This window comes from Scleropages formosus, chromosome 11 (assembly GCF_900964775.1).
Source record: "Scleropages formosus chromosome 11, fSclFor1.1, whole genome shotgun sequence".
NCBI classification, from domain to species: domain Eukaryota; kingdom Metazoa; phylum Chordata; class Actinopteri; order Osteoglossiformes; family Osteoglossidae; genus Scleropages; species Scleropages formosus.
The window spans coordinates 6863492-6880221 of record NC_041816.1 but is presented as its reverse complement, the minus strand read 5'-3'; the positions used below and the strand labels follow the sequence as shown (position 1 = coordinate 6880221).

At 43.1% G+C, this 16730-nt stretch overlaps 1 protein-coding gene across 1 annotated transcript; it reads right to left on the bottom strand.

Annotated features, from left to right (window-relative positions):
• Nucleotides 1–708: 708 nt before the first annotated feature.
• On the bottom strand, nucleotides 709–16576 carry rnf166 (ring finger protein 166). Its single transcript, XM_029256352.1, has 6 exons — nucleotides 16062–16576; nucleotides 7484–7640; nucleotides 6461–6573; nucleotides 4439–4553; nucleotides 3684–3791; nucleotides 709–3481 (listed from the first exon to the last, which is right to left on the bottom strand). Exons 1-6 carry the CDS (start codon nucleotides 16268–16270, stop codon nucleotides 3416–3418), a joined length of 768 nt encoding a protein of 255 aa, XP_029112185.1. The 5' UTR covers nucleotides 16271–16576; the 3' UTR covers nucleotides 709–3415.
• Between the last annotated feature and the right edge of the window lie 154 nt (nucleotides 16577–16730).

Genomic DNA, 16730 nt, shown 5'->3' with positions numbered 1-16730 from the left:
GATACAGTGTTCCTCTGCCCTGGCACCAAAGGCCCCTGGACTACAGGATGCCATAGATTAACCCACTGTTCACAGGTGCTCCCAGTCCTCAGCCCCTCCTGCCCTTTTCTCAGACAGGTCCAAAAGACCCTGGGGATTCTTTCCCACTGCTTGCTTGTCACTATGGCACTCTTGTGCTGTTTTGGCCAATCTCGTTGTCATCAGGAGTAGTACCTCCAAGGAGGCATCTCCTTGGCAACATTTGTTTGTTTACAAGCCTGGTTGGGTTCACACTAAGCCCTTGGTGCTCTGCATTCATTGGTGAATAGGAGCCCTCCTTCCTTTGGAAAAAATTGTTGGGAGTCTATTCAAAACATAATTAAGGCATATTCTTTGCAGTAAATTTGGACACACCTCTCCCAGTGTTCAGTGAGGGGACAGCAGTTATTGTTAGTGTGATATTGACACTTATTGGTCATACAGGACAGAACCTAACACATGATTCCATCATTTACATCAGATATCTGGTACTGCACTACTGCTAAAATGTTATGCAGGTGTGAATTATAGGAAATCACTCAGAATTTTGATTTTCTGTTCTTGAAAGAATACTTTCACAGAACAGGGGCGGTGAAGTTCAAGCCTATGGCAAGACAATCCAACATGATCTCATACAAAGAAGAGACACATGGTGAGATTAGAATGAGATTGCCTTTACTGGGGGGGGGGGGGGAACTGCTACAAATACAGAATAAAAGTAACTTATCAAATGTCAAACAGCAAAAGTCTGTATAGTTATTACAATCAACTATTCAACAAAATGCATAAGTCACGTAAGAAAGTCTCTTGTCTACTGAGCTGCAGCTGTAGCAGAGGTTGGTGTCGGCCACTGTGTGGGCCTGCCTGTTTCTCTATCCATCTGCAGGCAGTCCCTGGGCACCTTGCACACTGCTGCTCAAACTTGGCATTGCTGTTAAGCACAGTGTTTTCTTTAAAAGTCACACACAGGAAATGGTACTGGAAAAATGCCACTGGGGGGGTCTTGGTGAATGGTGGGGCTGACAGAGGAGCCCTTTGCATGGGACAAACCAAAGCACAAGCATGCTTTCTCTTCACATTACCAGTTTTCTGAAAACTGCCCAAAATGATGATAATCCAAGGTCATCATTCAAATGTGATTTAGGTGGTCACTGCCCAGAATCACAGGCAGCAGCCAGAGATCAGGTTTTTCATCAGAAAAGACATCACACTCTAAATGTGAAAGCTTAAGGCGAGTAGAAAACCAGGAAGATCAGTCTAGATGTCTATGAAACAACCCTTCTTAGTCTTAACACGTCATTTTCTCATTCGTAGTAATTCTTAAACCATTAATGAAGTCAGTAGTTTTTGTAATGGTATTGCATGTATGCAACAATATTTTTCCTGCACATAGATGTGTGCAGGAAACTTCATAACTTAATTCAAAGCAGTTTCTGCCTGGGCTCAAATTTAGATGAGCAGTTAAATACAGCACATTCTTGTACTAAAAATACTAATTCTGGCTTAGGCAAATGAAAATGACCAAAGAAATGTACTGAGTGTAGAAAAAAAAGCTAAAATAGGATTTCTGGAGGTTACCTAAAATATGTTATTCCATCTACCTTAAATATTAAAACCGCAATGACACTAAAATAATAAATGTCAGAAACTATAAATAACTTAGTGAAAATATGTTTTCAAATATTTTACAGGTTAGGTATATAAATGTTAAGAGCCTTTGTTTTAGCGGAATTTTGCATGTGTTGGAGTGAAACACGTTTTTCCTCCACAGTTTATTTGAATAATGATACCTTTAAGAACACTGTTCACTTGTCATCAGGTGTAACTAATAACACTTCTCTGAGTAAGTGCCCATATACTGGTCTGCATGAAATAATTAAAAACACCATGGTAAACATTTCTATTTAAGTATTGCTGTGTGGGTAACCCTGGGAACCACAATTTCCTTTTTAACATCTGTTTCACAGTTGGACACAGCGGAAATGGCTGCACATTGAGTAGGGGGTCATTCTTAAAGAACTCAGGCTGGATGGAACTGCCTGGAGAACTTTCTGGAGCCCGAGGTATTCAGCGACAGGAACCCTGGGAGCTGTCTAGAGAGAAGTCAGACACATGGACTACCACTCCTGCTTATGTCCACTCTCTCCAGAGTACCTGAGGTACAGCAGACCTATCCTGTGTTTATAAAACCTTGCTTTTTCACCCTGGGAAAATGAAAGAGCACACATCAGACTCAAGGGGGCTGTTCTAGTCACACAGTATCTACCCAGAATCCTCTACCAGGCAAACACATAAAAAGATGTTCACATATTACTTGACAAACCAGAGGTTTCATTACACTCCAATTTGTGTAACACATGCAGAGCATTCCAATATTCATTATAAAATAGCTTTATATCTTCTGCAAGGAGTGGAGCCACTTGACCTTTAAAACAATATACAGAAGAATAAAGGAGTTTGTATCTCATTCAAGATTTAAATTAGACTTGGATATTAGACCTGCAGAACAGAGCTGCATATCCTAAAACTCCTTTTGGCATTTTCAATCTGTACAGCATTAAACTATGTGGTCAAGGCGCTCTCTAGAGTTGAAACTGTACCATTGCACATCACATCAGCCAGTACTTCAGAGTGAACTTTGGCTACATATACAGTAAAACAGCCAGCATGTTCTTAATAAGATGTGCATTTTCTTGTTTGATGTTGTACCCTTTGAGATGGAAACATTTTGAAAAAAAATATAAACCTTATATACATCTTAACTGACACAAAAAAATTATCCACTGTAGCAAGATAAAAAGGTAATATTGGTATGAAGAATAAACTACTAGCCTTTTGTTAGTCAACTATAAAATAATTTTTACCCTTCGTGTAGGAAATAAAATCAGTGCAAGTTTTTGCAATAGAACAGGACTTCATTTGGAAATATGGATGTCTATAGAAGTGACCTCAGAGGCCAGTAATCTCCCACTCTATGCTTGTTCTCCTCTTCCCATGGCAGGAAATGAAAATACTGTTTATGATGGATAACGCTATGCAAGACCTGTACAGATCTAGGGACCTGCAAGTCATATTGATGACCTGGTTTGGTTTCAGTCTTCTTGCTTGCACTTCCATTTGGGTGTAAAGAAATCCTATGTATCAATAGTAGAGCCTCTCTCATGACACATCTGTACAAATGTAGGATTTCAATTTACACATTTCTGCATCTCAGTTATGATGCAACTCTACAACTGTGACTGACTCCTGTTTGCCTTTCATCTAGGGTGGTTGGGGGGATCTGGTTACGTGGTAATTAGATTTATGGGGACTGGGTAGGGTTGCCGTCAGTGGGCAGTGGAGACCGAGACAAGGCTTAGTTGGGTTTAGGGATAAAGGAGGGGTTGATGAGGGGCCTTCAATTTTCCGTCAATGAGAGTGCCAGGGCTGCTTGTAGTGCTGCATCTTCATCAATGCTGTAGTCCTGTGAACACCCAGACACAGAGGTGTGCAGTCAGCTAACACTGCAACGAATCAAAGATATTCAAGACATCAGGAACAACAGCCCAATAACAAGTAAGGTTCCTTAATGGACTTCATTTAACAAAGCAGAGCTGTGGGAGAACATACAGGCTTCTCACAGGCTAAATGAAGATAGAAGAACACTATCAGGATCCCTTACTCACCACAAATGTGTCATAAGAGAACTTGTGTCGGTGCAGGAGGTGTTGCAGGAAGTTGGAGCTTTTGTAGCTGGGATCACCCCAAGGCATAGCAGCACACACTGGACATACCTAGCACAGTGGGGATACAGTCCAGTCACAAAACACATTCCAATACCATCCAGCATCAGTTCAGTTCATCAATTTTGACTGCACAAACACTTAAAAATGAACTCACTGAGTCATTCAAATCAACATCCAGGTAACAAAGTGGGCAATTATGGATTTGTCATTTCAAGGTCCTTTGTTCCAGCTGCGGCACATGCTTCTGTAATATCACTTGAACGTTCCTGAATTGCTCCAGTAAAATACCATCTGTATAAATGTACCAAACCTTGCAAGTTGCTTTAGATGAAAGCAATAGCCAAGCAACAACCAATTAAGTCTGACAAATAGTCCAGAAAACTTACTGAAGCGATTAAGAGGGAGTGCTGTCGTAAAAATTGTAGCCCTCCCAACTGGGATTTACAAAAAGCTTTCTTCACTTACTAAGTATGTTATAATCTTATTTGAAAATAATCAGTTTTTTCATCCTGCAGCAGTTACTGAAGCAAGTGTAACAGCAGGTTAAGCAGCTTTTTTCAGAGGTACATTGTCAGGAATTCAGCCTGAAATATCTGTCACGCTTTACATGCCTCCTCTTTGTTACCTCAGGACTCTGAGCTACTCCTCAGTACCCTGTGAGCCTTCATGGTGCCACCTTGCGCCCGTGGACTCACCACACGGTTGGGGTCACTGCGGTGACTCTCTAGACAGTGCTTCACCAATTCCTGCTGGTCCAGGTTCCGGGCCCCACAGTACGGACACACAAATGTGGAGCGGTTGGGGATATTGCTGTGGACCAGACAAACACAACAGTTCACCAAGTAAAGCTCGTCAAATGACAGAGGAGAAAAATGGAAGTGAGAATCAGGGCAAACTGAGAAAATCCTCTCTGACTATACACATTATTACCATAGTAAACACACCCAAAGCCATCTGTGGTGGTGTGGCAGCAACCTGTATGACCAATCACTTTGTCCCACTGTGACTCATTTCACCCTTTCCTAAAGGTGAAACTGGGGCCTTTTAGAGATTTTTTTTAAGAGAGCTAGAACTTAAGAGCAAATGTAAGTTATACCCTAAAATCTGTACAGCTTACTGTTTTGAGAAACATTATAAGAACAGAAATTTCAATTTAAAATATAAGCATTGGTGATGTTAAGCAACGGACAAAGCCAGCAACAGTCCCCTCAACACAGAGCATGACTTCTTCTGCACACCTCGGCTTTCCATAGCAGTGTACCTACCCACAAGCATCTCACAGAAATCTTGACTTTTTATAATCTATAATACTGAGGACTTTAATACTTAAAGGAAAAAGTTAAATTGCTAAAAGCTATCAGTTTAAAACCTGAAGTGAAAAAAATGCATCGAATTCTTTTGAAAGGGAATATGAAGAGTGACCTTTCTGGTGTGATTCAGTTTACTATTCATTTATTGCAAACAATACTTTACAAACAGCTCATCGAAGCAAGATTAAAACCATTACAAGTGCTTACAGTTATTACACTGAATGGTACAATTATCTCGATGGGTTGTGCCTGTGTTTCCTCTTGGTGCTCTGGTTTCCTCCCACAGCCATTTTTCAAGTGGATTGGTGACATTAAATTGCCCTTTGTGTGTGTCAGATATATAGAGAAATAGATATTGCCCTGTAACAGACTGGCGTCTTCTCCAGCACAAACCCTGCATCAAGTCCTATGCTTCCTTGATATGCCCTGGTTCAATATGACCCTGCACTAGACAAGCAATTATTGATAATGGAGGGAAAGATGAATGAATGTTATAAAGTCACCCCAACAGTCTTTTCCAGCATGTCTGAGGTTCTCACTTTGCTAATGATATGGACAATGAATCAGAGCTGCACGCACACACGCACGCACGCACGCACGCCCTTCATTACCCTGTTGAGGAAAGCAAAACAATCCTTTTTGAGAGATGGTCTGTTTAACAGGTCTGTTCCACAGCAGGGACAAGTGGTGTGTTCCATGCCTGGGGCTCATTCTGTACGAGCAACAGGCTGTCAGTCATCACCACAGACTGAGGACAGAATGGCTCTGGCTGCCTCTGAGTACACGAGACTCACACCTCTCAAACCCAAGCACATCCAGCCAGACAGACACGTTTGAATCAAGCTCTATATATGGAGGATTTAATGAGCCATATTTCCTAAAGCTTCACTAAAATCCTCCTTATTTATCCGTATTTGATTCAGCCCCTCTTAGTATGAGAGGGAAAGAAAGAGCAAGAGGAGAAAAAGATGTGTAATTTCTACAAAGTGTTTTATTTATGAAAGAGCAGATGAATGTGGCAAGACTAAGGAAACCCTCCCCATCTCTCATTTTCTGTACGTAGTCCACAGAGGATCACACATCTCCCACTCGTCACAAGCCTTCTGGGTGGATGTCTGCTGGCGGCAGAGAGGGTAACACGAGTACCACCCGGCTCGCAAGCTGTTGCAAGGTAAAAATGTAAGGCTTCTGTGGAGACAGGTTTGAGATATAATTTATAGACAAGGGTTATAATGAAATGCATCATTCTTTATAACCCCACAGCTGTAGAGATCCTGTAAAACACCTTTCTAGCGATAACACAAATTTGTTCAGTCACACACAGAACACTTCCAGCATATGAGAGTTCTGCACCTCCTGATGGTATTTTCCAAGTTGTTTTGGAAGGAGAGTAAGGAAGTGTCTTACCTTGGGATGGGCTGTGATGTGGGCACTATGGGGACAAACTTGGGGCAGTTGGCCATTTGCTCATGAACCTTGGAGCAGGACGAAATGTGTGACCTCATTTTAATCAGTGTGACCTACGAGTGGGGTGGAGAAATAAGATTCAGATATTAAGGAGCAGTTGAGGAAAACGGTATACTGGCTCTTCGGGTTACAAACATTCAGGACACAAGTGATAAGATACACAAACATTTTCCCCACTTATTAAATTTTCTCTAAAAATCTATTTTCTAAAATTCTGTCTTCTGAGGAACAGAAGAAATCAGTGTTTACATACATAGTCCTTAGATGACAGTAGAGTGCACCTACACAGAATTAAGAGTTTGCAAGCACCTGACTTCAGCTCACTGATTTTAGGTTAGGGTTAGCTGTCTTTCAGTGCCTTGACTATTAACACTGCACATGTTTATTGGATGAATTGGTTAATGTTGAAAAAGAATTTGTAGAGATTATGTATTTTTTACTTTCAGCAATTTCAGTTTTGATGTTGGAAGTCAATGGGGGGTGTAGTGACACAGCTGGCTTGGCCAGGTCCTGCTATGTGGTGGGTCTGGGGTTCGAGTCCTGCTTGGGAGTGCCTTGCGATGGACTGGCATCCCATCATGGGTGTGTCCCCTCCCCCTCCAGCCTTGCACCCTGTGTTGCTGGGTTAGGCTCTGGTTCCCCACAACCCTGCTTGGGACAAGCGGTTTCAGTCTGTGTGTGTATATGTGTTGGAAGTTAATAAACATGATAAAATGTCTTAAGAGTTTTTATAATACCTACAATATATTCAGAACTTTTACAGAACCTTTTACATACCTTTTTAAAATTATTTTTAAAAGACTGTTTTTAAACATTATACTTATCTAAGAACCTAACCCATAAATCAGTTAAGGGGACATCTGTATTAATGGGCCTTTTATTGACTGAGACTTGTAGTAGGTGTGATTTTGGTCAAATGAAAACCCTTAAGGTATTTTCCTACACTAGAATGCATTGCTTCACCTTCTTACTGCAACCCCTGCAGGGTGCCTTGTAGGAAGACAGCTGCTTTTCCACATTGGATGACCTCTCCACCTTCTTGGGGTCGAAGGGCATGCGACACAGGGGGCAGAGGGGTGAGCTGACTTGCAGACATGGCTGGAGACATTCTCCACAGAACCTGCCAAGGGAAACAGTGTCAGGGTGCGCAGGTGTCTTTTATAGCCTAACCCTTCTTGTACACAGCACCTACAAGAAGGGAACCTTACCCTGTACCTCAAGGTTCAGTCTGTAACTTGAGATGAGTTACAAATTAATTATTCAACCTTACATCCATTTTCAGTAACCTATCATTCCCCCAGTTGGGGTTGCTGTCATCTACAACCATATGTGTCACGACCCATTCTATAATAAATAAATTATTCTGAATTCCATTAAACCTTGTAACTGGCTATTTAGCTAATGATCAGTTAAAAAAAATTCAAACCTATATTTAATTATTTATACAACAGAGTAATTTTACTGTATCAATCCAGGATCAAGGATAGTATAGAAGGAGGTGGGATTTGAAATTGGGTTCTCGAGAACAAAACAACAGGTCTATCCACTACCCGCCTGCTGCCCAGGTCATTTAGTGCTTACATCTTAAGTAAATACAAATTCAAGAGTATGTGGGTAAAGGTAAAAGGTAGTGGGCCAAAGAGCAGCCAACTGAGATCTAATTCGTTCCACCATCAGCAGGACATGCAGCCTGGCTCAGGGGTCAAGAAGGTTTGAATTTGAACTGATAGACAGAGCCCTCAGGAGTCTGTATGGACTCATCCAGAACCTCCGCTGGAGAGGCAGCCAAGTTATAATGATGCATAACTACATTTAGGCCTTGGTGCTGCTATAGAGTTATTCAGTACCACCAGGTCAGCCCTTAGGAGCAGGGAAACCGTTTTATTTTATATAGTCATTATTACTATCTAACAGAAGAAGGGAAGAATAAAGCTACAAACTGGGAGCGTTAATAAGGGAGTAAGGCATCCCGTCTTCCAAAACGTGAGATGCAAAAAAGGAGACTAAAGAAAAGCGTTTGGCGGACTGAGTCAGACAAGAAAAGATCCAATTTGTCACCGTGCCTCTCTAACAAAAACGCTCCCACGCGCTTGCAGCACCGCTACAATGGAGCAGTGCACCGCGCCGCATGGCTGCCTTTGTCCTCCTCCGCTCGGCACTCCTCCCAGCCGTCTGCGTGGCAGGTAAAGAGGGAGCAGGCGGCAAGTTGGCTTTCCACACCTGTCTTTGCCTTTGTCACCCATTCACGTTCCTTACACAAATACCCACACCAAAAAACTATTTCCCATTGAAATCATCTCATTTTTGCCCTCATGGAAACTGATTTTTCATGACAAGCAGGTGGAAACCATTATGTATGCTGGGTGAACATAACTACGGAAAAATTGCAGTGTGAGAACAGAGGGAGGAAAGAATATGGCAAAGCAAGGCACAGTTTGTTTGTACTGTTAATTAGTACCACAAGGTGTTCCCCAAACCATTGCAATCTACTGTCTGATCATCTTCACTGGCAGGGAACCGAGGTCTCTGATCATACTGTACACAACAACCAGTTGTTGCATCACCTGCACACTGGGCTCCTGTATTAAGAACATTTAGGTTACACACACTTATGTAAGCGTGAATGCGGTTGAGTGAACCCTGTCTCACAGCAATCGCTCATGTGGTTTCTGTGGCAAGGGAGGAACAAAAGTGGTTTGCCATTGCCTTCTTCCAGGCATGTTGGGGGGTTCAAGAGTATGTGGGTAAAGGTAAAAGGTAGTGGGCCAAAGAGCAGTCAACTGAGATCTAATTCATTCCACCGGCAGCTAACATGAGGGGAAATGCACACCTTGAGTAGGACTTGAACCCCGCTGCAGCTGAGCAGCTTAGGAGCTTTACCAGCTGTGATACTTATATTTAGTTTTAATTATATCTTCTTTATTTTCAAAAATTTCTGCAGACTGCAAGGTGAAAGCAACCTATACTTACAAAGCTAGTCAATTACTGGAGCCAAATTGCTTTCAGACAGATTGTGGATTGATCTTAATTCAATCTGTGTTTACAACATTTACTACTTGTGTGTTGTGTTCCTGCCTGTTGGTGATCAATAGCACAATGAAGAATGTTCATTCAACAACTGACATTTAATTGGAGTTTATAGAGAAAAGGTGTTTTCATTTTCAGTTTATTTCAAATCAGTTTTAATTGTACTGTAGCCCAGAGTTAATGAAAACTAAAAAGTATTACAACTGTAAAAACCCTGAAATATAGAATGTAACCCACACAAATTGAGCTACCTCTGTAAGATTTTATTAATAGTGAATGAGTGGTGAAGTGATTTTGGATTTTTGAACAAATCAAGTTATGAAGAGACTTTCATTCCTAACTGATCTCACAGTGCTGAGCTAGTGTTTATGAGAAAAAGAGCATGTAGTGGGGTTTCTGCATTGTACCCAGAATTACAGTGCCTATGCTCAGATTAACCAACCACATAATATGACAGTTCCCCTTAACTGAGATGTACTGAGCCCTCAGAGGTGAGAGCACAAAATAAATGACAAAGCATTGTTAGCGGACAGAAAAAAAACAAGGGGGGGGGGGGGGGGGGGGGGGGGAGATCAAACCCAGCAGACTCAACTAATTTAGCAGACAAATCTATTATAGTGGATGTGGTTTTTATTCTGATTAATCAATCTGAGCTCCCTATTTAGGACTGTAATCCACTGAGTGTTGACTGACCTTTTGGTACTTGCCCTTCTCTGGAGGGCTGCACGACTAGCAGCACACAAGGAGCCAGCAGCTCTAAATGGGTCCAGGTGGCCGAGGGTTCAAATTTGCTTTCATGAATGCTTGCGAAAGCATTTGATAAATTTCTTTCTGTGTCAGCGGGATATGCCTTGCAACAGCCTGACGTTCCATTCTGGGTGTCTCCTCCCCCTTCGGCCTTGCGCCCTGTGTTGCCGGGTAAGGCTCCGGCTCGCCGTGACCCTGCTTGGGACAAGCGGTTATTGACATTGGTTGGCTGGTTGGTTTGTCAGTCAGCAGGATAGATGGAAGACAGCAGGTGATTAAAGTTTTCATCCCAAGCTGGCCTTTGCTGCAAAAAAAAAGTAGTAGTCTGTCCATTTATCACCTGCTCCTGTACACCCATGGTCCCTGATGAATATTCAAATTCTCTCTTGAAAACTTATCTGGAGCAATGAAAATGCAACCAGGTTCACAGTATATTAATAGGTTCCTGGAACTCCTTGCTTAGATAAAGAGGTGTTTGCAGCTAACTAGAGCAAGTTAGTATGAGGAGCAGGAATTGTGGGGGAAGGACCATTGAATAGAATTTAGCAAAATAACCCACATAAATGGGTAAAACTAATCTGTGATAAATTGCTCTAGCTGAGTATGTGCAACGCAACTGAATCACGATCAAAGTGCACACACTTTTACACTCAGGGAACCACATCCGTAACACACTCAGACACTGATTGAGAAGACTGGCTGATTTCTCATGGTACTTTGTGAGAACCCAGTAGAATGCATACAGTACTGTAAATGGTTTAATAGATGGATTTAAGTGGTGTTTGATAATAGATGGATGTTCAATAAGTTAAGACACCATGAGAGTTTTAAACTTGGCCTTCAGGTAAGAGTGCCGGAAGCACGTCAAGGCACAGCAAGCGTAACTGTTGTATCACCCGGGATCTGATGAGCTCCCAAGGTCCTTTCACCAACACAGCGCTGTGCAGGTGAGCCCCAGATTGCCGTACAACCAGTAGCTCATCTCGACGCAACGCAGGCACCTCAGACCACGTGCTCCCCAGATGAACGTTGCCTGTTATGCCCCACTGCTCTGGGGATGAGTCATAGGAAGAAGGCCTTGATTGGATGAGATGCAGAAGGCCCCTTATTGTTACCCATTTTTGAACATGGCAAAAAATAGAACAAAGAGTATTAGCATATCCTTTGGCATTGCGTTATAAAAAATTATTTTCTCCTTGACAGGAACTCGACAGTCCTCTTCAGAAACACACGTTCGTGGAAACTAAACTCCTGCAAAGAGCCTTTATTACTGGCTCTTTATTTAGTGGACACCTTTTATCCAAGGTGACTTACAAGTTCTGTGTTACAGTGAGGAAGTTTTCAACAGCAGAGTATACGGGAGGCGATGTGAATGTTGACCTCAGAGCAGCTGCAGTTTGGACAAAGTGTTGGCACCTTAAGGTAAAGATTTTAGTAATATTAGCCAGTATTTAGCTGACCGCTTTCTCTAAGACAACTCGTGTCAGGTTTATACACTAAGCTACTTAATTATTTATCCATATATACAGCTGGCTAATTTTTACTGTATCAATTCAGGATCAGTGCCTTGAGCTCAGGTACTACAGCATGACGGTCCTCTGAACACAGGATGGGGCCTCTAAGCATTACGCCACCCTTAATGTCTCATCATTTCCCCTTTGGCCATAAAAACTGGACCTATTCAACAAACTTTGAAAGAGTCTGGTCTACATGTACCATTTGAATTGACCCAACAGTTGCCTTCAAGCAGCGCCAGGACAAATACTATGGGCAGATTGCCCTGACACAGGAGGAAAACGGCCAATTCGGACGCATATCAACAGTCAGGATACATTGCTGTTGGTCTACGAGTGTATACTATGACTCTGACCTCCCCCCATTTACTTCACAGCCTGATGCGAAGATGCAATAGCAACAAGTGTCAGACACCATTGTGGGTACCGTGGGGTCAGGAACTCAATGACATTTCTGCCAGACGTGCAATGCCACATCCCAGGACACATGACCTCCAGAACCTGGCAGGACATTAGTCATTCAGAAGCTCAAGGGGGTGGCAGCAGGCATCATGCCATTTACAGCCAGAACATGGAGCTCGCTTTGTGAACGAGAAACCCCTGAAACGCAGTAATACTACAGCAGCCTGGCCCCGAAGCCTAGGGGACCCGAAACAGAAGCGCTTCAGGAACATCACTGCAATTTCAGTCTTAGATGGAGCAGAGCTGTTTTTACCATTCATGACAAAGTGTCAGCTGAGTGGGATGTAAGGATTTAGCCCGGTGTTCTCTGGACCGCATAGTGAACGAGACAACCATCTCAAGTTTCGGCAAGTTAGTCGCGCTTTCTTCTAGGTTTTACATTCCAATGCACCTCATAGATCACACATGTGCTCTTTGCCCTTAGCAATGATTATTTATTTATTCATTTATCAGATTTTTTCCCCCCCAAAGTAACTTACAATGTTAGGTTTATACACTACTTACACTGATTTACCCATTTATACAGCTTTACTTATAGTAAGTACCTTGATAAAGGGTACTAGAGGCAGAAGTGGGATTTAGACCCAGGACCTTCAACTGTAAAGCAGTGGCTCTGATGGTCAGGACTGTCCTGTCTGTCTAACTGTTTGGACACAACCTACTTTGAAGTAGTCACCTCCAATCCTATAATGCAAAGCACAATCAACAGCACCCAACACAGTGGGGGGGGGGCAGAAACATCCTGAACTGACAGAGTGAAAAAATAACTAGGCTCAGCTTCTATTGTATGCCTCTCATCAAAAATTCATTCCCTTAAAAGAGCATAACGTGTGTGTTTGGGGAGCAGCGGATGACAGCCATGATGTGTCATCATACTGATGGTATAACGTTCCTTTGTGTCTACAATTCAGTGTCTGCACGAGACAATCGGCCACAGAATAAACGGGGTAAAAAAGTGTTAGTGTTTGTCACTTCTAAGGTATTTCACCTTACTTTGATTAAGCGTGACAGGCTTGAAAAGCACTGAGCCACAATGTGACTCAGTGCTAAATATATTTTTACCACAAAGTTGTGTTTTTGTCACGCAAGATTCAAGTGGGACCACAGACTTGCATTTGGGGAGAAGGAGATGTCACTGAGCGAAGTCGACTTGAAGCCGGAGCAGATTTCTGTGAGTGAAATGAGCACAGTAACATTGCATTGTCTGACTGTATGAAACCTGTCAGCCAGATACAAAAATCAATGCAGAAGTATTTAATATTTTTTAAAAAAAAAGTATTTTATAGGTTGGCAGCACAGTGGCACAAAGCTTGTGCCTCAAAGGTACTGGGCCATGGATTCAGATATGGATTTGAATCCAACTCAATCTGTGCATAGTTTGCATTGCAAACATGTTCTCTCCATGTTTGAGTGGCTTTCCTCCAGGTGCTCTGGTTTCCTCCCATAGTCCAAAGACATGTGTTTCAGGTGAACTGGTGACTCTAAACTGCCTTCACTGCATGTCTGAGAGAGTGATTCAGTAAGTAAATGAAAGGGTATGCATAAATGCCCTGCAATGAACTAGCATCCCATCCAGAGTGAACCATGGGTCACACAATGTGCTTCTGACCATAGCAACCAGTAGCTAAGCTGGTGTGGTACTGCAGAAATGAGTGCAGAGGAAAAAAAGTTGTAAAGAGAAAGTGAGATCAGCTGAGGACAGGGGCTCTATGTGTCACTGAAGATCTGAGATCTCAATAAAACCAACTATCAGCCAACTGTACTGTGGACAATTGGCTTAAATGTGCCTTAACTAGATGGCTTTTTGCGCCTGAAAAATGATCACGACCACCAAGGAAACGCATCTTTCATACGCAGCACTTGGGATGCACCAACCTATTGCCAGTTGAGACCACAGGAGTGAGCTGGTCATCTGCCACAGTCACAGCAGAGATGAGAGAAGCCCAGCAGATGCGTGTGCTCACGGATATCCCCAGGAGAGGGATACAGAGAGGAACTATAGATTTCAAACACATAAATATCTATAGTTCTATAAAAGGCAATGAGTCATTTCCTCACACCTGGAAACCGCAAAAAAGAAATGGCAAGATTAATGTTACCTTTGTGAGATTACAGCTGACACAAAAACAGCAGTACAATACGTTCAGTATTAAATGCCACAGTGCCAGCAACATACATCTTCAGACAGTTATTATACTCTACTCATATTATAAACCCATGTGGTTTTTTTGGGGGGGGGGGGCGGCGAATAGTGCTGCTGTCTCACAGCGCCTGGGTGGTGTGAGAGGACAGGGGTTCGATACCCACTCAGTCTGTTGCATGTTCTCCCCGTGTCTGCGTAGGTTTCCTCCAGGTGCTCTAGTTTCCTCCCACAGTCCCAAGAGATGCTGTTCAGGTTCCCCCATAGTGTGTGTGAGAGAGAGAGAGCGAGAGAGAGAGAGAGAGAGAGAGAGAGAGAGAGAGTGTGTGTGTGTTCCACTGATGTATGGATGAGTGACACAGGGTATGTAGTGTATCTAGCAGTGTAAGTCACCTTGGTGAATAAGGTGTGTGGGCTGATAACACTACACAGAGTTAATTGGAATTCACTTTGGAGAAAAGCGTCAGCCAAAAAAATAAATGCATACATCTTCAAAGTGATTACAGCACCAATCTCTTTTCAAACCCTTTGAATAAATTGTTGATAATGAAAAAACACTCAAAGATGGACAAATTAACTTAATTGGTTCTGAGCACATTGCTTGAGGTGTTATCTAAATAAAATACAGTTAGTAGGTTTAGTGCAGTAAATCCTCACAGTTTGGGACACTTCACTCGAACCCTGGGAGAGCTAGAGATGACAAGATATGGTATATCATTTGTTGACAGACATGACATGTTTAATGTTACAGAAAGTGATGGGATTACAGGTCCTTTGTAGGGTCACTCTGACAATGTCAATCCCTCCTCCTGCTGGACCACCCTTGAACAAAGTACTTACCTTGATTTGATACAGTAAAAATTACCCTGCTGTATATAGAGGTAAACAACTGTAAGTAGCTTAGTATACAAACACGCTTAATATATAATCTCATCTAAAACTAAATCCCCACTGTCAGAGATGAAGCGTTCATCGGTGGATTTGACCCTCTCACATTACTTATTTCTCCTCCTCTTCTTCCCACTTTGAGTCGCTTCTCTTTGCCCAGCACACTAATGATCTTTTCTTACAACAGACCTACCTCTTCATATCTTTATCCATCAATTCATTTTTAATGATGAGCAGCTTAGCTCACTCTTTTATCCAAAGAACCTTACAGTATCTGACCCACTTTCAAAGCCGGATGTTTTCTGGCGCAGTTCTGGGTCACCACTTTGTTCAAAGGTGGTATAGGAGTAGTAAGGAGTGGGACTCAAACCAGCAACCTTCAGGGCACAGCTCCACACCACCAGCTGTCACATGACTAAATGGAGACTCTGGGGCCATGATTGGCCAAAGTTGACGCTATTTTAATGTTAGTAGCATATACACTACAGAGTATGTTGGTAGGTATGCTGAGTATTTTGGTATGTTAAGTAGTTCAAGCCATTCATTCATCAATCATGTATGTTGACGATGCACTTTCGTCAGGCATGTTATTTTATGTCTCTCTCTCGCAAAGCAACTCATTCATTGCCATTTCTCCAGTGGATCGGACACCTTTCCTTCACTTCAAGGCGCGGACCGCCGACCGGGTTAGGAAAGTGCAGCACATCTGACACACACACACACACACACACACACACACACACTGCCGCTCGCGGGTACTCACGTGTGCGCGCAGCTCGCGATGCTCACGGGCTTGTGGTACACCTCGAGGCAGATGGGGCAGGAGAACTGGCTCTCCACACTGTCCCCTGGGCCCCCTGCCGCCGCCGCCGCCACCACCGCAGCAGCCGCTGCCGCTGCCGCCTCGCCCGACTGATGCTGCTGGTGCCTGAGCTGTGCAGCCGACACGAAGCTGCGGAACATCGCCATCATGAAGTGTGAACACCAATCAGTTCACGCTTGGCTCCCCTGTGAACGACGTGTCCCAAGCAATAAGACTGCAACAGATGTATTTGTGATGTGTGCTGTATGCCTGCAGATGGAGGAGGTACGCCGCTGCGCCCGGAATCGGTCTGTCAGCGTTGGGACTGTGGGGCGACAAGCAAGACACGCCGAACACGACAAGAAGTAAACATTAGAAGGCAGTGCTCCCAAACAAAAACCTTTTAAACCCATTGAGCCGAAAGGTTCTCTGGGTACTGTCGTTCAGAGCCCGGTTTTGGCAATGTAATACAGCAATACTTGAACTATAATCCCAAAAGTCTGTGCAACCCCTCACGCGTCTTCGGTACGCTCAGCCGAAAGGTTTACTGGGTACTGTAGTTTAAAGGTCTATTGCAGCAACAGCGAACTTGACAGTCTAAACGGCATTCCCACAAGACGTTGCATCCTT

Coding starts and splice junctions, on each gene's coding strand:
- rnf166 (XM_029256352.1), bottom strand. CDS start 16,270: ATGATGGCGATGTTCCGCAGCTTCGTGTCGGCTGCACAGCTCAGGCAC. Junction 6,574..7,483: donor GCAGGGGTTGCAGTAAGAAG/GTGAAGCAATGC, acceptor CCCCACTCGTAG/GTCACACTGATTAAAATGAG. Junction 3,482..3,683: donor TCTCTTATGACACATTTGTG/GTGAGTAAGGGA, acceptor GGGTGTTCACAG/GACTACAGCATTGATGAAGA.